This window comes from Pogoniulus pusillus, chromosome 32, assembly GCF_015220805.1.
Source record: "Pogoniulus pusillus isolate bPogPus1 chromosome 32, bPogPus1.pri, whole genome shotgun sequence".
NCBI classification, from domain to species: Eukaryota; Metazoa; Chordata; class Aves; order Piciformes; family Lybiidae; genus Pogoniulus; species Pogoniulus pusillus.
The window spans coordinates 1,653,279-1,677,359 of NC_087295.1; the positions used below are offsets into that span (position 1 = coordinate 1,653,279).

The window sequence follows — 24,081 nt, forward strand, 5'->3', positions numbered from 1 at the left end:
TCTGGATTCAGTTCTGTTTGCTGGGTAGGAGAGAGACTGCCTCTGGATTCAGTTCTGTTTGCTGGGTAGAAGAGAGACTGCCTCTGGATTCAGTTCTGTTTGCTGGGTAGAAGAGAGACTGCCTCTGGATTCAGTTCTGTTTGCTGGGTAGGAGAGAGACTGCCTCTGGATTCAGTTCTGTTTGCTGGGTAGGAGAGACTGCCTCTGGATTCAGTTCTGTTTGCTGGGTAGGAGAGAGACTGCCTCTGGATTCAGTTCTGTTTGCTGGGTAGGAGAGAGACTGCCTCTGGATTCAGTTCTGTTTGCTGGGTAGGAGAGAGACTGCCTCTGGATTCAGTTCTGTTTGCTGGGTAGAGGACAGACTGCCTCTGGATTCAGTTCTGTTTGCTGGGTAGAGGACAGACTGCCTCTGGATTCAGTTCTGTTTGCTGGGTAGGAGACAGACTGCCTCTGGATTCAGTTCTGTTTGCTGGGTAGAGGACAGACTGCCTCTGGATTCAGTTCTGTTTGCTGGGTAGAGGACAGACTGCCTCTGGATTCAGTTCTGTTCACTACATCTGGAAACTAAGCAAACCCATGAGTGAGGAAGCTGAAAGGAGAGCCTTGTTTGGATGGAGCAGCAAATAAGGAGCAGGAGAAGCAGAGCATGCAGGTGCATGGTGGTCCACTGAGGTACACGCCTGAGGAAGCCCAGGGCCCATGGAGCAAGGCAAGAAAGGGCCTCAGGAAATCTCCTGTTGTTGTCACTGTGGCAGAGGGGCTGAACTCGTGGTGCTGGTGCACTGACTTGTCACAGCACAGGTTAGGGAGCCCCTCAGACAGGAGGGCAGCAAGAGGAACTGCTGCTAGTTTCTGTGAGCAGAGCTGGTGAATCAGGTACCAGCATTGCCTCATCTGATGCCCACATCTCTGAAGCACTGCCAGCAAGCTGAGAAGGTGGCACACACGACCTGCAGAGCATCTCCCAGCCACACAGTTAAAGGTCTCACAAGCTGCCTCTTTGTGAAGGTGACTGAGAAGCTACTTCCCATAGGATTGCTCCACTCTGGTGAGACATGAAAGCAGCAGACCCCAGTTCTCCACTGCCTTCAGCTCCAGCTTTTGGAGAAGAAGCATTTCAGCCACATGTAAGTTACTGTGCAGAGCATCGATGGCAGAGGCACAGGGGACGGCAGCAAACAGCATAAGTGAGCAAGAGCTACACCTGTGTCTGGAATAACACTAGAGGCTGAATGAGGACACATCTAACCTCTCTTGGACTGAGATCCAGGATTCTTCCTACCTCCAGCTTCTCCTGCTGACAAGCAAACAGCCTCTCCTTTTGAGAACTGTTTTTTACTTCTGCTTGGCTGGTCTTTTCTGGGACACAGAGGAGAGCAGCCCTTGCCAGCTGCTAGCACATCCCACTTGACCAGTATCTGTGCTCTCTTCTCCCTTCCCAGAGCCCCCCCCAAAGACAGACAGGGCCCACTGCACCCAGGAGACAATCACAGAAGCTGGTAAGCTTCCTGCTGTGACAAGAACCACAGCAATCCTCAGCACCCTCTGCCCTCAGACCACACAAACCCATCCTGCTGCTTCTCTGCTATTTTGACCACTATCACCACTTGTGCCTGGCCACTGGCAGAAGGTAGATTTTCTATATATAAAACCCACTGCAGGCACGAAGGGAGCAGGAGTTAACATTTCTTAGCAAGGGAAGTAGGAAGACCAAAGAACAATGACTAAGAGGAGCCTTCCCCAGGCAAAGTCTGTAGCAAGCAGAGCTGTACAATCACAAAGTGTATCTTGCAAAATCAGATACCTGGCAGACTGAGACCACAAACACACCTCCCACATCCCCACCAAGTGCCTTCCACCCCTCAGCTCACTACTGGTGATGCTCAGATTATTTTTTTTCCATGAGCTCAAGAAGGTTATTCTGCCCCTGTGCTCAGCACTGCTCAGGACACACCTTGGGTGCTGTGTCCAGTTCAGGGCTCCTCAGTTCAAGAGAGATGTTGAGGTATTGGAAGGTGTCCAGAGAAAGGCAGCAAGGCTGGGGAGGGGCCTGGAGCACAGCCCTGTGAGGAGAGGCTGAGGGAGCTGGGGGGGTGCAGCCTGCAGAAGAGGAGGCTCAGGGCAGAGCTCATTGCTGGCTGCAGCTCCCTGAAGGGAGGCTGTAGCCAGGTGGGGTTGAGCTCTGCTGCCAGGCAAGCAGGGACAGAACAAAGGGACACAGCCTCAAGCTGTGCCAGGGCAGGTCTAGGCTGGATGTTAGGAGGAAGTTGTTGTCAGAGAGAGTGATTGGCATTGGAATGGGCTGCCCAGGGAGGTGGTGGAGTCTCTGTGCCTGGAGGTGTTGAAGCCAATCCTGGCTGGGGCACTTAGTGCCATGGTCTGGTTGGTTGGGCAGGGCTGGGTGCTAGGTTGGGCTGGCTGAGCTTGGAGCATCCAGCCAGGTTGATTCTATGATTCTATGCATTTTACAACCCGTAAGACAGAAGGAGGTTGCAGCTAGATGAGAGCTGCTTAGTGACAGCTCTTTGTTGTGTAAGATGAAGCTGCTTTAGGTCTCAGTGGAAACTTTGCATTTCCTTGTGCCCTGTAAGGTGTTTGCTTTTCTTTCTGGGTTTCAGGGACCATGTGTGATGAGCAGTGAGGAGAGCAGCAGCAGTGATACAATCAGTAAGGAAGTGCAGGGCTTCCGCTGCGAGTCACAGCCACCTTGTGACATCTGCTCCTTGCAGCTGCTGGAGAGCACTGTGTAAGCTGCACCTCCCTGACAGAGCTACCTGGAGACCAGCAAGTGGAATTCTACACCCTCAGAGCAAAGCCTTTCAGCATCACCTGAGAAGAACAGAGGAGAAAAGGTAACACTCACCAAATGCAGTTGCTGGGGCAGTTGAGTATCCTGCATGCTCGTGTGTGCAGCTGCAAGGCTTTTCCATTCACCTTGTGTGGCTGCTCAGTCATTTGAGGTGTTATAAGACCACCTGCATCACCAGAGCTGGGTGCACATCTGTTCTAGGAGCACATCTGTTCTAGGAGCACATGCTTTCAGTTTTAGATAGCTAAGGCTATGCTGAACCTAGACTGGATTTAGGTATCTCTAGGTGCAGTTGTTGCAAAGCTGTCATCTCTAGACCACTGGTGTCAAATGCTTTTGTTCCTCTGACTTGTAATTCAGATGCAAATCCTGCCTCTTCTTCTGCTTTCCATTCATAAATTCAAAGGGGGAGGACATAACTCAAGCTTAGAACAATTCTGGTACTCTAGGCTGAAAAAAAAAAGAGAGACTGGCTGTGATATGAACAACACACAAGACATCAGCAACTTATCTGTTCCCTGCCTCTTACCTTGAAGTCACATCACTTGAAATTCTGTCTCTGCCCGTTGGAGCAGAACATACACACACCAAAAAAAGAGGGATAAACTCCTGCCAGTCATTTAGCCACTGAAGATAGAACTTACTGAAAGCTCTTGTCAGCTCTTGGAAAGAGGAATTATTATCCTCATCTTCTGGTGACCTCTGTGTGAGTGGAAGGGCGAGTGAAATCCTGCCTGCTATCGATAGTGGCTTGGCTTTTTGCTGTGTTTCACATTGGATTGCTCTCTCCCATTTGCTGTCTTGGTCCATTTCTTTCACTCATTTCACTTGCTTTCTGTGCTGTGTGCTTGGCACCCGCACTGCAGGGCTGCAAAAGCTGTGGCTGCTAAGGAGCATCCCTTTTGCAAGTGTGCAGAGGCTGTTTGGGAGGCTGCAATGAGAAGTGTGCTGGACCTGCAAGCCACTCAGCGCAGAGACCCAGGCTTGCAGAGTCAGCACAGCATGGGCACACACTGAAAGCTTCTGCCACTGCCATATTCTTTCCTTCTCAGGGCCTGGGGAAGGAGCCATGAGCTCACCAAGCACACAGCCCCCTGAGGCTGTCATCTCCACTTTCTATGACTACTATGATAACTACTACGATGCTCCAAAGCCCTGCAGTAAGGAAAGCGTCAGGAGGTTCGCAGCCTCCTTCCTGCCTGCTCTCTACACCCTGGCGTTCCTGCTGGGGCTCCTGGGGAACAGCCTGGTCGTGGTGGTCCTCTTCAAGTACAAGCGGCTGAAGGGCATGACGGACGTCTACCTGCTGAACCTTGCCATCTCAGACCTGCTCTTCGTTCTGTCCTTGCCCTTCTGGTCTTACTTCAGCCTAGACCAGTGGGTTTTTGGAACTCCCTGGTGTAAGATCATTTCGTGGCTCTACCTGGTGGGGTTCTACAGTGGCATCTTCTTCATCATGCTGATGAGCATAGACAGATACCTGGCCATCGTGCGGGCAGTGTTCTCCCTGAAAGCAAGGACTGCCTTCCACGGCCTCATCACCAGCCTGGTGGTGTGGCTGGTGGCTCTCTCAGCCTCAGCTCCAGAGCTTGTGTTCAGAGAAGCTTTTCCTGAACAGAACTACACCACCTGCAAGCAGATCTATCCAGGCAATTTCACAACGTGGAAACTCCTCTCCACGTTGGAAATCAACATCTTGGGGCTTCTCATCCCTTCCATAGTGATGATATTTTGCTACTCTATGATCATTAAAACATTAGTTCACTGTCGAAATGAGAAAAAGAATAAGGCTGTGAGGATGATCTTTGCTGTCATGGTTGTGTTCTTCTTCTTTTGGACTCCTTACAACATTGTTCTTTTCCTACAACTGCTGGAGACGTTGGGAGTCCTTAGGGACTGCCAAACCAGCAGGAATCTGGACTATGCTTTCCAGGTAACAGAAATCCTGGGCCTTTTCCACTGTTGCCTCAACCCAGTCATCTACTTCTTCATGGGGGAAAAGTTTAAGAAGTACCTGAAGATGCTTTTCAAGAACTGGAGGCTACCTGGAGAAGCCTGCAAGCGCTGCGGTGCTCACATCACTTACCACACCGAATCTACCAGCTCCTTCCACACACAGTCCACAGGGGACCAAGACGCCCTGTAAGGCCTTTCAGACCAGCCATGAACTTGCCAGCAAGCAAACTGACAACAGCAGGACCTTTGGAAAGCTAAGCCCATGCATTTAACAATAAGCTACTGCCAGGTAATTACTTCAGCTTCCATCATAGAATCAGCCAGGCTGGAAGAGAGCTCCAAGCTCAGCCAGTCCAACCTAGCACCCAGCCCTGCCCAACCAACCAGACCATGGCACTAAGTGCCCCAGCCAGGCTTGGCTTCAACACCTCCAGCCACAGCCACTCCACCACCTCCCTGGGCCGCCCATTCCAATGCCAATCACTCTCTCTGACAACAACTTCCTCCTAACATCCAGCCTAGACCTGCCCTGGCACAGCTTGAGGCTGTGTCCCTTTGTTCTGTCCCTGCTTGCCTGGCAGCAGAGCCCAACCCCACCTGGCTACAGCCTCCCTTCAGAGAGCTGCAGGCAGCAATGAGCTCTGCCCTCCTCTGCTGCAGGCTGCACACCCCCAGCTCCCTCAGCCTCTCCTCACAGGGCTGTGCTCCAGGCCCCTCCCCAGCCTTGCTGCCCTTCTCTGGGCACCTTTCAGCACCTCAACATCTCTCTTGAACTGAGGAGCCCAGAACTGGACACGGCACTCAAGGTGTGGCCTGGCCAGGGCTGAGCACAGGGGAAGATTTCTGCCTCTAGAATTTCTGAGCAGCACGACAGAAGGTGTGCTGGGTGTGAAAGGTGGGAGCTGGACATGCAGCTTTTCTGCTGAGACTACAAATCACTGCTCAGAGCCAAGAGGAGCTCCCCACAAAGCACTGCGCCGTGCTGCTTCCTTCTCACCAGCATCGAGACAGAGGTCGGCCTGCAGGGAGGGGGCAGAGGAGAGATGCTGGAAAGCAGTCTTCTGTTCCAGAAGGACAACTCCTACCTGAGGTTTTCATTCTGCTCTTGATCTGTGTAGAACTTCTCTGCTCTGACTCTCAGCATGCTATTTAAAGTACCTTCCACTGCCAAGTGTTTCATCTCAAGGCCAGGACACAGCCTCTGCCACTAAGGAAAAAGGACACAAAATACATTGTTTGTGTGCACAAAGACACAAAGCAAATGCATTACACCCTGCTGCAGGCACGTTTTCTCTCACATATCCGAGCTGTCCCCTATGCCTGTGGGCAGGTGTGTGTAGGTAGAAGCTGCCTGAATTACTCCCATGGTGTAACTCAGGAGAGCAATTCTGTATTTTAATTGTCAGAGGAAAATGTTCAAAGTATTTTTGAATAAAACTGTTTTTAACCCCCCCCCTCCCCCCAGTTTTCCAGCATGTGTGAATGCACTTGAGGCATCTTGGTTAAATGTGTGTTTTAAGTGGATGAACCTTTGCTCCAAAACTGCTTAATGCCAAGGCTCAGTTTTCATTCACTGGAGATGCATCTGCCAAAACCAAAGAAAGTAAAACCAGAGGTGGTGTAGGAAGAATGTGTCACAGCTTAGAAACCACACAAAGATCCCTAAGGAGCTGATAACAGCAAGACACAGAGAGTGTGATGCCCCAGTTGCTGCTGACATACCTACATGATAGTAATCAGAGGTCTAGATCAGGAAAGAAACTCACACATCAAATGTTTAGATTTGGGCACAAAAATAGTTTATAAGGCTGAAAAAAATACCCCACACCAATCAACCAAACCAGTGGCAAAGAAAGAGCTAAAAAATATGGAGCAGAAGATATTTCTGGTGTGCTGTTTTGCTGGGTGACAACCATTCAGCAGGAAGCTTCTCCTTTTCTAGGCTGTCAATACCAAAGTGGCTGCTCAGCACCCAGGCATGGCTCCAAAAAGCAGGCAGAGCATTAAAAATGGAAAGGAAAGGGCTGGAGAAGAAGTCAAGAAATATTTTAGTGTCATTCATCATCCTAAACACAGAAGTGTGAGAGTGGAAGCTCACCTCCATCACACCTGGCTTGTGATACAAGGCTGGCAAGAGGCAGTGGCACACTTAAATACTCCTGCACACCAATACCCAGAGTTAGCTCTGGGAATGCATTGATGCAGTAATGGAAGGGGCTGTGGAAGACATTCCCTGCAGTAAGTGTCTTACTTCCCCGGGGTTGGTTAGCCTGGCAAAGAGAAGGCTCAGGGGTGACCTCACTGCTGTCTACAACTACCTGGAGGGAGGTTCACTTTTTAAGCAACAGGATCAGGAATCCAGGCCCTGGGTTTAGGGCTCATGAAACATAGAGTGCCTCCTCTTCTGTCACCTGGAATAAACCCTCCTCCTCCATGCACCAAGCTACCAATGCCACTCCTCTTTTGAGAGAGGGCTTTGAAAGGTGCTGATGAGAAAGGCCAAGGCAACACTATTAAGGTGGACCAAAGACAAAGCTGAAATTGTCAAAATGTCAGTTGCCCAAAGGTATCATTTTAGCTGAATAAGAGTTTCTAAGCAATGACTGATGGTGCACACAGAGCTACTGAGGTGTGAAAGAGAATGCAGAGACCTTTGAGTGAAGCAAAGCTGACTCATTCTTAACCCTGCCCTCGTACATCAGAGTTCCTCGGAAGGCCAGCCTCCCCCCAGCTGGGTAGAAAGGTAGGGGAGTATATTAAATACAAACCAGGATGAAAAGGTAAAACAACAATTGGGTTGGTTTGGTTTCAGAGTCTTTGTCTGCCACAGTCACTCCCTAAACAAAGATGAATTGCACTTATGCTTTGGAAGTGGCTTCATCCTGCTTGATCGCACAGAAGAAGCATCATAGAATGGTTTAGGTTGGAAGGGAGCTCAAAGCTCAGTCAGTTCCAACCTCCTGCCATAGGCAAGGACACCTCCCACTAGAACAGGTCGCTCAAGGCCTCATCCAACCTGGCCTTGAACACCCCCAGGGAGGTTGTGGAGCACAGAATCACCCAATGTGATCTTTGATCACATTGGGTGCTTCTGTGCTCCACAACCTCCCTGGGAAACCTGTGCCAGTGTCTCACCACCCTCACTGCAATGAACCCTTTCCTAACATCCAGTTTCAATCTCCCCTCTGTCAGTTCAAACCCATTCCTCATCCTGTCATTACAAGACCCTGCCAATAGTCCCTCCCCAGCCCTCCTGTAGCCCCCTTCAGATACTGGAAGGCCACTTCAAAGTCTTCTCGAAGCCTTCTCTTCTCCAGGCTGCAGAGCCCCAACTCTCTCAGCCTGTCCTCATAGCAGAGCTGCTACAGTCCTCTGAGCATCTTCAAGGCCTCCTCTAGACTTGCTCTAACAGTTTCATGTCCTGCTTGTGTTGGGGGCTCCAGAACTGGTAGCCCCTTCTCAGTCTGCTCCTCTCAGCCTGAGAGGCAGTAAGGAATTGCCAGGACTGTCCCTGTCTGGATCCAGGTTCTGTAAGGAGAACCACAGATTCATTTGAAGGTCACCTGGAGGTAAGTGGATGCAGACGGGCAGCAAATGTCAGCACCCAACAGGGGATGGGGTTTAAAGGTGCTGTCAGTCTTAAAACACCAGAGAGGAGAGACTCCTCTTTGCAGGTAACCAGAACACAACCCAATGCTTCACCCTCTGTGCAAAGCCAGCCCAAATGCACGACTGGCCAATCCATCACACTCCTTTACTTCTCGTGCTGTGTGCTTGGGTTAGGGTTTTAATTTCAAGTCACCTTGGAAGGGTTGAAGCTGCTTTGGGTTGCAGTTTCTGGTTTCCAAGCACCAGCATGCATTTAGCATCTGGAGCTCAGCCACTGCACACTGCAAGCTTTTTGTGATTTCAGCTGCTGCAAAAGGCTGTATTAAAATCCCAAGGAGACATCTGTTTCCTTGCTTTTGCATTTAGCAACTACAGCAAGCAATCTAGACTCTCATCTGCAAGAATCTGATCTGTTTCCACAGACAGGAAACCCTCACAAAAGGTACTCTCAGTGCTGTTAGCAACCTGTTGTAAGACAACAAAGACTTGAATGAACATTGCCATGACCAGATCCACTCTTCTGTGCAAAAGTGGCCAGTGGGATTTAATCAGCGTCTCCTGAGAAGCATCAAGCAGTCACGCTCAGGAAGGGACTTTTGCAGCTGGAACAACTGTGCAGGGTGGACAACCCTGCACAACAAGCATTTTTGTCACAACAACCCCAAGCAGCACTACAGGCTGGGGCCAGAGTGGCTGAGAGCAGCCAGGCAGAGAGGGCCCTGAGGGTGCTGTGAGAGAGGAGCTGAAGTGGAGCCAGCAGTGTGTCCAGGTGGGCAGCAGAGCCAATGGCATCCTGGGCTGGCTCAGGAGCAGTGTGGGCAGCAGGACAAGGGAGGTGCTTCTGCCCCTGTGCTCAGCACTGCTCAGGCCACCCCTTGAGTGCTGTGTCCAGTTCTGGGCTCCTCCACTGCAGAGAGATGTTGAGGTGCTGGAAGGTGTCCACAGGAGGGCGCCAAAGCTGGGGAGGGTCCTGGAGCAGAGCCCTGTGAGGAGAGGCTGAGGGAGCTGGGGGTGTGCAGCCTGCAGAATCATAGAATCATAGAATCCAGCAGGTTGGAATAGACCTCCAAGCTCAGCCAGTCCAACCTAGCACCCAGCCCTGGCCAACCAACCAGACCATGGCACTAAGTGCCCCAGCCAGGCTTGGCTTCAACACCTCCAGCCACAGCCACTCCACCACCTCCCTGGGCAGCCCATTCCAATGCCAATCACTCTCTCTGCCAACAACTTCCTCCTCACATCCAGTCTAGACCTGCCCTGGCACAGCTTCAGACTCTGTCACCTTGCTCTACTGGTGGTTGCCTGGCAGCAGAGCCCAACCCCACCTGGCTACAGCCTCCCTTCAGGTAGTTGCAGACAGCAATGAGGTCACGCCTGAGCCTCCTCTGCTGCAGGCTGCACCTCCCCAGCTCCCTCAGCCTCTCCTCATAGGGTTTGTGTTCCAGACCCCTCCCCAGTTTCATCGCCCTCCTGTGGACACCTTCCAGCACCTCAACATCTCTCTGCAATTCAGGAGCCCAGAACTGGACACAGCACTCCAGGGGTGGCCTGAGCAGTGCTGAGCACAGGGGCACAAGAACCTCCCTTGTCCTGCTGCCCACACTGCTCCTGAGCCAGTCCAGGATGCCATTGGCTCTGCTGCCCACCTGGGCACTGCTGCCTCATCTTCAGCTCCTCTCTCCCAGCACCCCCAGCTCCCTCTCTGCCTGGCTGCTCTCAGCCACTCTGGCCCCAGCCTGCAGTGCTGCTTGGGGTTGTTGTGGCCAAAGTGCAGAACCCTGCACTTGGCCTTGTTCAATCTCATCCCACTGGCCTCTGCCCACCCATCCAGCCTGGCCAGGTCCCTCTGCAGGGCTCTCCTACCCTCCAACAGACCAACACCTGCTCCTAGCTTGGTGCCATCTGCGACATAGAAACTAAGACTCTGCTGCCTGTTGTCACACAAAGCACTTTGCAGGTGGAAAGTGTGACAACAGACATAAATCTCTGTAGTCATTGTTAAGGTTTTTTTTCCCCTTGTGTCAAGACATCAAGAACTACACAAACCTTTTTACTTACAACCCCAAAAAAGTTTCATCTCCTTCCACAGAAGATGAAAGCAGCTTCCTAATGCATCAGTCTAGCAAAAGCCTTTGTCTGTGAGAAACTTCTTCTGGCTGGTTTCTCAGTCAATGGGTAGTTGTTGCCCTGCATCACGAAGGTTTGCAGACAAAACCCCTGCCTGCCTGATTTACTTCGCCCCCTGCCATTTGTCCTGGCCAGGGGGTTTCACCAATTTGCATGACCACACTAAAAGAGGTACCAGGAGGAAAAGTGAGCACTTCATAAGAACAGGAACATTCCTTCCAAGTTAAAGCAGCATCACGTTTTTGCAGCAAACAGCCCAGTAAGAAGTGAGCAATGCCCCAAATCAAAACACACCTCAGAGCACAGCCCAAGGCTGTTGAAAGAGAGCTGATGCCTGGAAATAACCTCAGCTGCTGCACACCAGTGTGCAGTGCAGAGTGGCAGCTTCAGACTAGGGGGCTGCTTTATTCCAAACTGAAGCACAGAATGGGCTGGAAGGGACCTCCAAAGCTCATCCAGTCCAACCCCCATCCTGCACTCAGCAGGGACATCCTCCACTAGATCAGTTTGCCCACAGCCCTGTCAAGCCTCACCTTGAGTATCTCCAGGGATGGGGCCTCAACCACCTCCCTAGGCAACCTGTTCTGATACTTCACCACCCTCATGGGTAAAGAGCTTGTTCCTAAATGCTCATGGTGAGCAAGCTGCTGAATTAGAAAAGTTGAGTCTTTTCTGCAGGAAAGAGTTTAAAAGCTGTTTTGGCTACTACTAAACACCAACTGCCTAGGCAGGAGAAAGCAGAAAGCTTTGGCTACTACTAAACACCAACTGCCTAGGCAGGAGAAAGCAGAAAGCTTTGGCTACTACTAAACACCAACTGCCTAGGCAGGAGAAAGCAGAAAGCTTTGGCTACTACTAAACACCAACTGCCTAGGCAGGAGAAAGCAGAAAGCTTTGGCTACTACTAAACACCAACTGCCTAGGCAGGAGAAAGAAGAAAGCTTTGGGTACTACTGAAACATCAATTCTCTGGGCAGGAGAAAGCAGAAAGCTTTGGCTACTACTGAAACACCAATTCTCTAGGCAGGAGAAAGCAGAAAGCTTTGGCTACTACTAAACACCAACTGCCTAGGCAGGAGAAAGCAGAAAGCTTTGGCTACTACTAAACACCAACTGCCTAGGCAGGAGAAAGCAGAAAGCTTTGGCTACTACTAAACACCAACTGCCTAGGCAGGAGAAAGCAGAAAGCTTTGGCTACTACTAAACACCAACTGCCTAGGCAGGAGAAAGAAGAAAGCTTTGGGTACTACTGAAACATCAATTCTCTGGGCAGGAGAAAGCAGAAAGCTTTGGCTACTACTGAAACACCAATTCTCTAGGCAGGAGAAAGCAGAAAGCTTTGGCTACTACTAAACACCAACTGCCTAGGCAGGAGAAAGAAGAAAGCTTTGGGTACTACTGAAACATCAATTCTCTGGGCAGGAGAAAGCAGAAAGCTTTGGCTACTACTGAAACACCAATTCTCTAGGCAGGAGAAAGCAGAAAGCTTTGGCTACTACTAAACACCAACTGCCTAGGCAGGAGAAAGAAGAAAGCTTTGGCTACTACTAAACACCAATTCTCTGGGCAGAAGAAAGCAGAAAGCTTTGGCTACTACTAAACACCAACTGCCTAGGCAGGAGAAAGAAGAAAGCTTTGGCTACTGCTAAAACATCATCTAGGCAGTAAGAATTAGAAAGCATCTGTAGAAGCTCTAGGTTTTCATCAGCACCTCTGTCTGGAAGCCTTTGAGCCAAAGCCAACAGCCCTGAGAGGTTTGACTTGAGTAAGATACAAAAGAAGCTGCTTCAGCAGACACCAAAGAGCAGCAGTTTGCCTCTATTGCAACCCAAGCTAAAGGCTCTCAGGGCTTTAAATAGTCACAGCTAGCAAAGGTCTGTTTGGCTGTGCTCAGAAAGAATCACATGGGTTTAGCTTCAGCTTTTGAAGTGAATACTGCTCTGGATCAAAGGACTAAAGGAGCAGTATAGGAAGGCAGAGCAGCAGAAGCCACTGCTTTGACAAGGTGCTGCAGGAAATCATGCTAAGGCCTCATGAGTTCACTGCCACGTTCCTGGGCTCTGCAGCACACCGGATCTACCTATTCATAATTAGTGCAAACCACATCCTAAAACCGAGGGGAAAAACAAAGAACACTTGAAAGAAGGTGTGCAGAGTGTGCACAGGACCCAAATCACAGAATGCTTTAGGCTGGAAGGGACCTCAAAGCTCAGCCAGTTCCAAGCGCCTGCCAAAGGCAGGGACAGTTCCCACTAGAACAGGTTGCGCAAGGACTCATCCAACCTGGTCCTGAACACCTCCAGGGAGTATCTTCAGTATCTGAAGGGGGCTACAGGAAGGCTGGGGAGGGACTATTGACAAGGTCTTGTAATGACAGGATGAGGAGGAATGGGTTTGAACTGGCAGAGGGGAGGTTCCAGCTAGATGTTAGGAAAGGGTTCCTTGCAGCGAGGGTGGTGAGACACTGCCACAGGTTGCCCAGGGAGGTTGTGGAGCACAGAAGCACCAAATGTGATCTTTGATCACATTGAGTGCTTCTGTGCTCCACAACTTCCCTGGAGGTGCTCAAGACCAGGTCGGATGAGGCCTTGAGTGACCTGTTCTAGTGGGAGGTGTCCCTGCCTATGGCAGTGGGGTTGGAACTGGCTGAGCTCTGAGGTCCCTTCCAACCTAAACCATTCTGTGACTCATCTTGTTTGTTAAAATGGTGTTTGGAGTCTGGGAAAAAAAATGCATCCAGGAATGGATTACAGAGAAAATGTGAAGGCTGCATATTTAAGAGGGACAGGGATCTGCTGGAGAGGGTCCAGCAGAGGGCTATGAGGATGATGAGGGGACTGGAGGGCATGGCTGGTGAGGAGAGTCTGAGGGACCTGGGGCTGCTCAGTCTGGAGAAGAGAAGACTGAGAGGGGATTTGATAAATGTTTATAAGTACCTGAGGGCTGGCTGGGGAGGGGACAGGCTCTGCTCACTGCTCCCTGGGATAGGACAAGGAGCAATGGGTGTCAGTTGCAGCAAAACAGGTTCCAGCTCAACACAAAGAGGAACTTCTTTACTGTAAGGGTCCCAGAGCACTGGAATAGGCTTCCCAGAGAGGTTGTGGAGCCTCCTTCTGTGGAGCCTTTCCAGGCCTGTCTGGATGTGTTGCTGTGTTAGATAGGATTGTCCTGCTCTGGCAGGGGGTTGGACTCAGTGATCTCCTTGGGTCCCTTCCAACCCCTAATATCCTGTGATGCTATATTAATAAGCAGCTCCTTTGGGGGTTATGTTAGAGCACCTGCAAGCAAACAAGGGAAGATGATGAGTGACTGCAAAGCTAGGTAACAGAAACAAACACATTCTCAAGTAGTTTCCTGCTAGCAGAGAGAGAAGAGCAAATAACCAAGCTGCCGTCAGAGGCCCAGCACTGCAAGCTATTTGCTCAGATCAGGATGGATTTCCAGGAAGAGCACCCCAAGAAAAGTGTCAGAATGTCCATTTTACACCTACAGAGATGCTGTTGTCCCCCACTCACTCAGAACAGAGTTTAGGTGTTATTCTTATACCTAAGCAGCAGCACATTGCCATCCTTGATGCATCCTTGAAGCCTTCTGCTTGTGAGAGCACACAGAGCTATGGCAAAAAGCAAAGGCTGGTGGACTCCACCACATTTTCACAAGGACAATGTAAACCAGAGTGAAGCTGGAAGGAGAGCCAAGAGTTGCTCCCTTCCCAGCACTAACTGCAAGAAAAAATCAAATCCCCCTGGCTTTTAAAGTACTGAGGTGCTGTAGGAATAACACCTCACTACTACTGCCACTCTGCATGCTTCGAGCCACAAAACCCACAACCGGTGTGAAACCAATTCTGTTCCATTCCTCACATTCAAGGCCTGGCTTGGAGGTAGTTTATACTTCATAATTAACTGCCTGCAGGGCATGTTCAGGGATCTGCATAGGGATAGTGCCAAGAAAAACAAATAAATAAAACCCAGGGTCAGAACAGACCAACTTAACCCAAAAAGGAAGCGTGCTTGGTACTGAGCACACAGCCCCCAGACCTCGCATTTGAGGTGAGAATTTAAGAGTAGAAGTTCTACAGCTCAGGTGAACCACATGTCTGGTTTGAAAGCCCATCCAGCATGTCAAACACACAGCAGAGATGTAGATGCTCCTTCTCACTTTCTCCTCTGGTGACACTATCAGCCCTCATCAGACGAGAGGAAACAGTCAGGTTTCTGCCCTGGCCGGCTCAGAGAGGGTGGCACACCCAGGGCCACACAGCCCATCACAGCTGAACTGCTTTGCTTTGCTTTGCACACATCTTCAGGACACAGAAAGCAAATGGGATACCAACAATAACAGAATCACAGAATCAACCAGTTTGGAAGAGACACTCAATCACATTCAGTGATTCTGTGCTCCACAACCTCCCTGGAGGTGTTCAAGGCCAGGTTGGATGAGTCCTTGAGCGACCTGTTCTAGTGGGAGGTGTCCCTGCCTATGGCAGGGGGTTGGAACTGACTGAGCTTTGAGGTCCCTTCCAACCTACACCATTCTATGATGTGTACATTCTGCAGGCTATGGCCCAACAAAAGCAGTCTACATTTTGTCTATGACCTTGCACTTCCCAATGTGCCTCAGGTTTTCAGAGAGAGCAGAAAGGAAGCAGTAAATTTACTTTCCAAGATGCAGACCAGGAGGTCCCTTCTCCACGTTGCTGCTGTTTGGACCAGCTTGCACTTTAGTACTCTCACACAATTCTTCTTACTGCTCCCAGAAGAAACCAACTTAATTTTCAAGGTCACTTGCATGAACATGAAAAAAAGCATGAGGTTTGCTCAACATTCAGACTAAAAGGATATTGATTCTGGTAGTTCTGACCTGCCAGTCACCACGAGGAAACCCAGCAAGCTAGTGGGACTGGGCACCCCTTTTACAGACTGGAAAACATGGTACATAAAAGTGCTTGCTGCAGTGGAAGCAGCCTACAAGGACAGCTCATGCTAAAGTCATGTCAAAGTTCTCTTCCAGCTGAGTTCAACACCACAATCCAAGGCAAATTATGAAGCTACAGCTTTAATTTTTCTAGAGAATTTCAGTATTGAACTCTGGCAAATGAGGGAAAAAAAAACCAAAACAAACAACACAAAACCAACCCAACAACAAAGGCTCTTAGAAGACTTTTCAGAGCTGCCTCATCTAACCAACTTACTGATTAACAAGGAGTCTTCAAACTGGGGGCTGAGGGGAAGGGACTCCAAGGGAATGCTCCAGTTACAAATGACTCAGCCACATGTCTCTAACAAAGGGCTGAGGGGCAGCACTGCCATATGGTGTGGTTGCATTGATATTAGGTGTGTCTACAAATTCTATCTCACACTCCTGGGTGCTGCAAGGAGAATGCTCCAGCTCCAGCACTGTCACGTTGTTTGGTGCGGCAGCAACAAGGATATTCCTTGGGACAAAGAGGGTCAGCTGAGGGCCTCGGGCCGGCCAGTAGCGACCAAGGTTGAAGCCATTGATCCAAATTTGCCCCTGGTAAGACAGAAAGAGAAAAGAACATGTTCATTATTTGACAGAGACCTGTTGTGGTAGGCCTGACTAGGTCAAAAGAGGCTTATCCACGTCTTGGCTTGCCCAGGCATATTTTTCTGCTCTCCCTCCTTCTGTTTTGGGGAGAAGCAACCACAGGGAAGAAGACAAAGAACCTGGAGACACTGAATCTAAGGACTCTGGCCTGCCCAGACTTGTTTGCATCTTGTGGTAAACCAGGTCCACACATGCTTACCTTGTGCAAGGCCTATGATTTTCCCAAATTTGGGCAAAGCAAGCCTCTGGTTTCACCTACTATGGTCAAGCTTGGCTAACTGCCATTCTGCTTGGCCATTCTGTGTCCAAAGGCCCATTAGTCTAGGGCCACACTGATAAAAAGAGATACACAGGCAAGCACAAGGTGCCCTGCCCTTGTATTCGTGCCTGCTGCTGCCTGCTGCCATTGCTCTCTGTTCTGGCAGTGACTCTGCCCTTGCCTGTTGCTGTGCTAAGCTACAAACTAGCTCTGACACAAAGTAATGAACTCTGATGCTCTGAGTTTGTTCACCTGGAACTGCCTGCCTCAAGTTTACCAGGAGCAGGCTGAGGATGCTGGGGGTGTGCAGCCTGGAGAAGGAGGCTCAGAGTAGATCTCATTGCTCTCTACAACTACCTGAAGGGAGGTTGTAGCCAGGTGGGGTCCTTTTAACAAACAAATTCAAGCTTCAGTCGCTTCATCGCCCTTGTAGCCCTCTGTTGGACTCTCTCAAGTAGATCCCTGTCCTTCTTGAACTGGGGAGCCCAGAACTGGATGCCATATTCCAGGTGGACCCTCACCATGGCAGAGTAGAGGGGAAGGAGAAAGTAGAGGCACCTCACTGGTACAACCAACTTCTATCCCTCCAGAAGAGGTGGACTTTGATTATCCATAGGGGTTTCAGTAGCTTTGAGCAGACTCCAAATTTCTACAGCAAGAAGTCATACCTTTGTCCAGCCAGGAAACTTGACATAGGTGTCTTGAGGCAAGTCTGGAATTCCTTCAGGAATTGAAAGTGTCCCAGTGTAAAAAGTAGGTGCTTCATAACTCAGCTGTTGGTCAACAGATCTCTTTGTCCGATCGAGGTGGCCACTCATGCCATGCTTTACTGCTCCATCAATGTCTAGAGGATACATTTCCCACTCTACAAGTGTATCTTCATCAAGAGTTAAATTTGAAACCAGCCCCTAGGAGAAGCATAGAAACAACCCCAAAGTAACACAGTTAGCTTCGTGTTGGTGAAGCTACTGGGCTGCAATTAAAGCCAGGAACAAAAACCAAGCTGAAGGACTGGCAACAGCTCCCAATCTGTGCATGAAAAAGCCAAGCACCTGCTCTTCACCAAATTGTAAAGCTTTCCTGGAGAACAAAGGGTTTCCTTTATTGCCTGTGAAAGAGCTGTTCCTCTTCAGAACCTCATAATTGTGAAAATTCCTCTGTTGCTTTAATGTGAACTTGATGAGTGCTTCAATAAAAAAGGAGGCGAAACACAACAAATCATAGCTCTGAGGCTTGGTGCCACTGAGCCACCGACCCAAACCATTAACCTGCACAATAGCAGAGAAAACAGCCCTGGCTTCCTATCAACCTCCTGCAGATAACAGTATCACAAAACCGAGGTACTGATGAAGTGAAACTCCTCGAGCTTACAGTCAGCTTCAAGCCCACGGAGCCTCTGTTTCACTTCTACAGAACCTCCTGTGCAGCACACCAGGTGCTCACACAGTGCATGCAAAATCAAGGCAAGGTCGTGATTTAAGAAGGAAAGACATCTTCATTGTGTTAGGGTAATTGTTTTTAACGAGGTGTCTCAGTGCAATGCAGGGAGCTGCTTTCAAACCACTGCTCTTACCTCTCTACACAGCTGCTTGAACAGACCCTGCAGAGAAGCTGCTTTTCAGTGCAACTTCAGTTCTCTTGCAAACACCACATGGCAAACAGGAACAAGCAAAGCCACATCTCCTATAGGCTTGGAGGGCTGATACTACATCATGTGTTTGTCCTGTCTAATAAGCATTGCACTAACTTCAGAAGCCTCAGCACCAGCAGGAGCACCAATTGGTTTTCTCTACCTTTACTTAGATGCCCACTTCATAGAGCAGGAAGTTCTTGTTGTATCTAAATAAAATATCTACACAGCTAAGTGGCAAAGCCTTTTTTACACAACCTAGGCTTTACTCTCTCTGGCAATCAGTTGAAGTAAAGGAACATATCAGTAGCCCAAACTTTCTAACCTGCCTCCCTAAGGCCATCTTTAGACACTATGCATGGTGTGATTGCTTAAAATGAGGTTAAATGGCCACTGAGTCTTTTTGCTTTGGACTATGGTCCAAAGCAAGAAGGCTTTAGGGGAAGGGGCTCCTGCCTTCTGAAGCTTCACATTTTGAAGCCCAGATGTGGACACCCATCTCCCAGGTAAACCAAAAGACAGAGGTGGCAGGCAGTGTGAAAAAGTAGAGAAAAGCCACCACAGAAAGCATACTCTTCCTCATGTCCTTTAACTACAGAACCTAGACTGGCAGAATGTTTCAAACCCAAAATTCTGTTAAGGTTTCTCCTCAAAAGCTCAGTTCCATTTCAAGCTCAAAAGAAAAAAAGAGGCATTCAAGTAACAACCAAACCAACCTAGCAAAGCAACCCTATTTGCTTTGAAACATGAGGCTGCACAAGGCAGAACTCCTCTCCTCCTCTCCCTAAAGTTGTGTTTGAAAGCACAAAATATCTAAAGTCCAAGGTGTAATTATTGCTACTCTTCAAAGCTAACACCAAGCAGAGTGTGAGGAAGGGATCTGCCTGGGAAGAAGGAGCACACATTCCAAAGCTCCCTGGGAGAGGCTGCCTCTTCTGTTTGGAAGGATCCTGCTCTTACAGAGCTCTCACGATGCATTTGTCTACTAAACTTGCTTTCACTCTTCCATCTTTAAAAGGCTGAAACTCTGCTAAGTGTGAACTTCAGCTCAACCACAGCAGCACTGAGAACCTCCCTAACCCAGCCTCTAACCCTCTCTCCAGTTCCCTGCATTTAGCACGAAGCACCCAGGTTTAACAACAAGCCAGGTGCTAAGTGAAGAAAGAAATGCAACGTTTCTGCTGTGTCAATGTGAAGGCAAGACACAGGGGAACCAGCTGGATAGAGGCAGCACCAACAGCTTGCCATGGCAGTCACAGGGGAGTCATCTTCCTGTCCTCATCTTCTCCTACAAACCCTTCCTTCTATTTTCTTCTCCTTTCCTGTTGATGGAGGAGGAGTGAGAGTGGCTTGGTGGGTGCCTGATGGTCAGCCAAGGTTAACCCACCACAGGCACTCATGCAGGCAGCTAATGATGCCACAGTGTAGCATGGACCCAGAAGTTTTCTGGTAATTACCTCTAATACTGATGAGTCCCAACCTGAACTGGCCATTTTACATGGTGAAGTGCTCAGGAGACAGCCTTTCCTAGCTACACTGAAAATACTGCAAGGGTGCAGTGCTGACCAACCTAGTGGGGCATGGAGAGAGATACAAAAGGCACAGCTGTGCCTATGCACACATACACACACAAATGTAACATCAGGATTCAGCAGCCCTGAAGCACAGCCAAGAGCTAGACCAATTTCCAGCCCACGTTTGGAGTTTAACCCCACAGCCTTGCACGTTTTTAAGTGTTAGCTACAGCTTAGACTCAGCCCGAAAACCTTGTGGGTGAGCCTCTGGTTGACAACAGGAGTGAACCAAAAAACCAAAACCAACCAAGTCTGTCGAGTTTTTCATTCCATATTCATGCTGGTGACTGGAAAAACTCAAATGAGAACTAATGAGTAGTTACATTTTGAGGTGAAATTACAGCTACGTAATCCTGAGCTTTTTGCTCACTGCCACCCACTACTTTCTTTTGACTCTATGGAGAAGAGGAAAAGCCACCACAGTCCTGTAACTCAACTGATTTGACCTACCTTGAAATCATTATTGTATCTACCAAAGTTGACTCTGCCCATATTCTCTACCAAGATGTCCAGATGGGCTCCAGCCTTCCCAGTTATATTGATCACAAGTGATTTACCCCTTTCAAGAACACCTTGAGGAACCTATATGAGGAAGAGGAAGAAAAGAATAACTCCAGACCATTCTGTGAATGACCATTGAAAACCAACAAAGTCCTGCCCCTGTCTCTTCAACTTGAATGACAAAAATAAGGGAGAGAACAATGTACATTAAGAAAAAGTGCTATCTGTTTTTCCTTTCATAGAATCAGCCAGGTTGGAAGAGACCTCCAAGCTCAGCCAGCCCAACCTAGCACCCAGCCCTAGCCAATCAACCAGACCATGGCACTAAGTGCCCCAGCCAGGCTTGGCTTCAACACCTCCAGCCACTCCACCACCTCCCTGGGCAGCCCATTCCAATGCCAGTCACTCTCTCTGCCAACAACTTCCTCCTAACATCCAGCCTAGACCTGCCCTGGCACAGCTTGAGACTGTGCCCCCTTGTTCTGTTGCTGGTTGCCTGGGTGAACAGCCCAACCCCACCTGGCTACAACCTCACTTTGGGTAGTTGTAGACAGCAATGAGATCACCCCTGAGCCTCCTCTTCTCCTCTTGCATTCAAGCACACACAAAGAAAGCTGCTACCCCAATATTCACACTTAAGTACATCAACTGTATGTCCTCCTAGGCAGCAAGGGTCTGACACCAGCTCTTTCCTTTGCTGATTTCAAGTTATTAGCTGTCTCTGAAGCCTTCCCTGGTTCTGCCCCTTTACTCTGCTCTCCTGAGACCCCACCCAGAGTCCTGTGTGCAGTTCTGGAGCCCCCAACACAAGAAGGACATGGAAGTGTTTGAGCCAGTCCAGAAGAGGTCACCAAGATGCTCAGAGGGCTGCAGCAGCTCTGCTGTGAGGACAGGCTGAGAGACTCAGGGTTCTGCAGCCTAGAGAAGAGAAGGCTTCAAGGAGACCTTGAAGTGGCCTTCCAGTATCTGAAGGGGGCTACAGGAGGGCCAGAGAGGGACTGTTGATAAGGTCTTGTAATGACAGGACAAGGGATGATGGGTTTGAACTGGCAGAGGGGAGATTGAGACTGGATGTTAGGAAAGAGTTCTTCGCAGTGAAGGTGGTGAGACACTGGCACAGGCTGCCCAGGGAGGCTGTGGAGCACAGAATCACCCAATGTGATCTTCAAGGATCACATTGGGTGATTCTGTGCTCCACAACCTCCCTGGAGGTGTTCAAGGCCAGGTTGGATGAGTCCTTGAGTGACCTGTTCTAGTGGGAGGTGTCCCTGCCTATGGCAGGGGTTTGGAACTGGCTGAGCTTTGAGGTCATTTCTAACCTAAACCATTCTATGAAATAAGATTATCTAACAATGTTGTTTTGGTAAGGTGGAGAAAGCATCAAAAGAATGTAGCCTGCACACATAATGTTCCCCAGAGAAGTTGTGGAGTCTCCTTCTCTGGAGACCTTCCAGCCCTGTCTGGATGCGTTCCTGTGCGACCTGCACTAGATTCTCTGGTCCTGCTCAGCTGACAGGGGGGTTGGGCTCCAAGATCTCCAGAGATGCCTTCCAACCCCTGACTAACATCTTGTGGCCCTGTGATTTTTGTGAAGGTGACTGATGGCAGCCATCCAGGCATTACCCCATCCACGGAGACGTAGGCCCGGTCATGGACTGCGTTGAGCGGTGCAGACAGCGGTGCTGGCTCTGTGCAGTTCTTGGGAAGTGCAGTTCTGTACAGCACAAACCCGAAATACTGAGAAAAGAACAGAGAAAGAGAGACAATCCCAACCAGATCAGTGAGCCCACTCATTCCGTAGCTTCACTTCAGCCCCCCCAGCTCCTGCCTACGTGTTCAGATTGAAGCAGTAACTTCCACTCACTGCAGATAGCATCTGCCACAGATAGCAGCTTCAGATCCGAGCTCACTCTGACCTTTAAGCAACAAGTATAAATGCTACAGAGTTTCCATTTTTAAATGTTTCATGGGCACAATTATGCAACTCTCAAAGATAAGGGTCTTGCCTGGGAAGATATTTCCTCAATAAGAAACAAGCAGTTAACAGCCCACACTATTATTTCCTCCTTAAAAGAGAGCTGAAACCCCCCTGCTCAACTGATTTGCTACAGTCAACTTGCAAGTGCAGTGTAAATGGACACATTCAGCAAGCCACAGAATCACAGAAGTGGCAGGGTTGGAAGGGACCTCAAGGATCATCCAGCTCCAACCCCCCTGCCATGAGCAGGGACACCTCACACTAGATCAGGTTGCCCAGAGCCATATCCAAGCTGGGCTTAAAAACTCTCTGCTGCCTCAGTTGTGCCTTTCCTCTATGTAAATAGAAGATCTCCATCTCCAGCCTTGAAAGAGAAATTGCCTTTCAAGGGCAATAGGACAACAAGCAAAGTGCAGGCTGTGCTGCTGCCTGCAGTTTCTCCTTTCACTGCTCTGGTGTGTCTGCAGATTCATAGAATCAGCCAGGGCTGGAAGGGACCACAAGGAGCATCCAGTTCCAATGCCCCTGCCATGGCCAGGGACACCTCACACTAGATCAGGCTGCCCACAGCCTCATCCAGCCTGGCCTTAAACACCTCCAGGGATGAGGCTTCCACCACCTCCCTGGGCAACCCCTTCCAGGGTCTCACCAGGACCTGGGGGTACTGGTTGGCAGCTGAACATCAGCCAGCAATGTGCCCAGGTGGCCAAGAAGGCAAATGGCATCCTGGCCTCTATTGGGAATGGTGTGGCCAGCAGTACCAGGAAGGTCATTCTGGCCCCTCATGGTGAAGAACTTCTCCCTAATGTTTAATCTAAATCTCCCCTCCTCTTTGACTGTGAGGCACAGAAAGGCATCAACACTGCCAGGGAAAGTGATGCAGAGACTGACAGAACACTGGGGAGAATGGCACTGTCTCAGCCACTGCACTCACACTGATAGGAGGTGAGGAGAAGCAGAAACAGAGTAAGGAAAATGAATAGAGAAGAAAGAGATTTTTAAGTCTTTCAGAACCTGAAAATCAACACCTCAGAGAAGACAAAGTGACAGCCTGGACAGCATAGGAAGAGGAAAGTGGAAAGTCTCATGCACAGAACAGAAGCACTGCAGAACGCAGGAAGGTCTCCAGTGCAGAACTCCTGCACACCTTCATAATGCCATTGCTCTGTGCTAAGCTGTAAACACTGGGCATAGGAACACCACCACAGAGGGCTGTTCAAATAACCTCACAGAACTACTGCCAAGGCCTGCTGAGGGCATCCTCACCTGCTTCAGCTGCACAAAGGTTAATGGGTAAGTGCTCTTCACCGCTCCACCAGGTGACAGACGGCTAAGAAGCTCCACCACGGTGCCCACCTGCAGCATGGGAAAAGAGCAAATAGAGGGAAGTCAGTAAATTTCAGTCCAAAGAGAAGTGTTTGCACCTTTGGCCAGCTGCCCAGAAATCCAAAAATACTAGGCTTGACATCATATTTGACACTCAGTCCAACACCATGAGTTTTAACAAGTCCAAGTGCAGGGTTCTGCACTTTGGCCACAACCCCAAGCAGCACTACAGGCTGGGGACAGAGTGGCTGAGAGCAGCCACGCAGAGAGGGAGCTGGGGGTGCTGGGAGAGAGGAGCTGAAGAGGAGGCAGCAGTGCCCAGGTGGGCAGCAGAGCCAATGGCATCCTGGGCTGGCTCAGGAGCAGTGTGGGCAGCAGGACAAGGGAGGTGCTTCTGCCCCTGTGCTCAGCACTGCTCAGGCCACCCCTGGAGTGCTGTGTCCAGTTCTGGGCTCCTCCATTGCAGAGAGATGTGGAGGTGCTGGAAGGTGTCCAGAGAAGGGCAGCAAGGCTGGGGAGGGTCCTGGAGCACAGCCCTGTGAGGAGAGGCTGAGGGAGCTGGGGGTGTGCAGCCTGCAGCAGAGGAGGCTCAGGGCAAACCTTAGAGCTGCCTTCTAGTGCCTGAAGGGATCCTCCAGGAAGGCTGCAGATGGACTTTTCCTAAGGGTGTCCAAAGACAGGCTTGAAGTTGAGGGATAGCAGGGCTAGGCTGGAGCTAAGGAAGTTATTCTTCAGTAGGAG

At 49.8% G+C, this 24,081-nt stretch overlaps 2 protein-coding genes across 2 annotated transcripts in view; one reads left to right on the forward strand and one right to left on the reverse strand.

The window, feature by feature from the left end:
• The first annotated feature begins 3,878 nt into the window (after positions 1–3,878).
• Positions 3,879–4,955, forward strand: CCR4 (C-C motif chemokine receptor 4). Its single transcript, XM_064169682.1, has one exon. The coding sequence runs from the start codon at positions 3,879–3,881 to the stop codon at positions 4,953–4,955; it is 1,077 nt and encodes a 358-aa protein (XP_064025752.1).
• A 10,588-nt stretch (positions 4,956–15,543) lies between these two features.
• GLB1 (galactosidase beta 1) overlaps positions 15,544–24,081 on the reverse strand; it is a 33,263-nt gene continuing 24,725 nt past the window's right edge. The window contains exons 12-16 of the mRNA XM_064169617.1: positions 23,281–23,370; positions 21,660–21,773; positions 19,986–20,117; positions 17,000–17,239; positions 15,544–16,018 (exon numbers count right to left, since the gene is read on the reverse strand). Of these exons, the coding sequence (XP_064025687.1) occupies positions 15,758–16,018; positions 17,000–17,239; positions 19,986–20,117; positions 21,660–21,773; positions 23,281–23,370 (837 nt within the window). The 3' untranslated portion in view covers positions 15,544–15,757. The remainder of the gene's footprint in view (positions 16,019–16,999; positions 17,240–19,985; positions 20,118–21,659; positions 21,774–23,280; positions 23,371–24,081) is intronic.

Coding starts and splice junctions, on each gene's coding strand:
- CCR4 (XM_064169682.1), top strand. CDS start 3,879: ATGAGCTCACCAAGCACACAGCCCCCTGAGGCTGTCATCTCCACTTTC.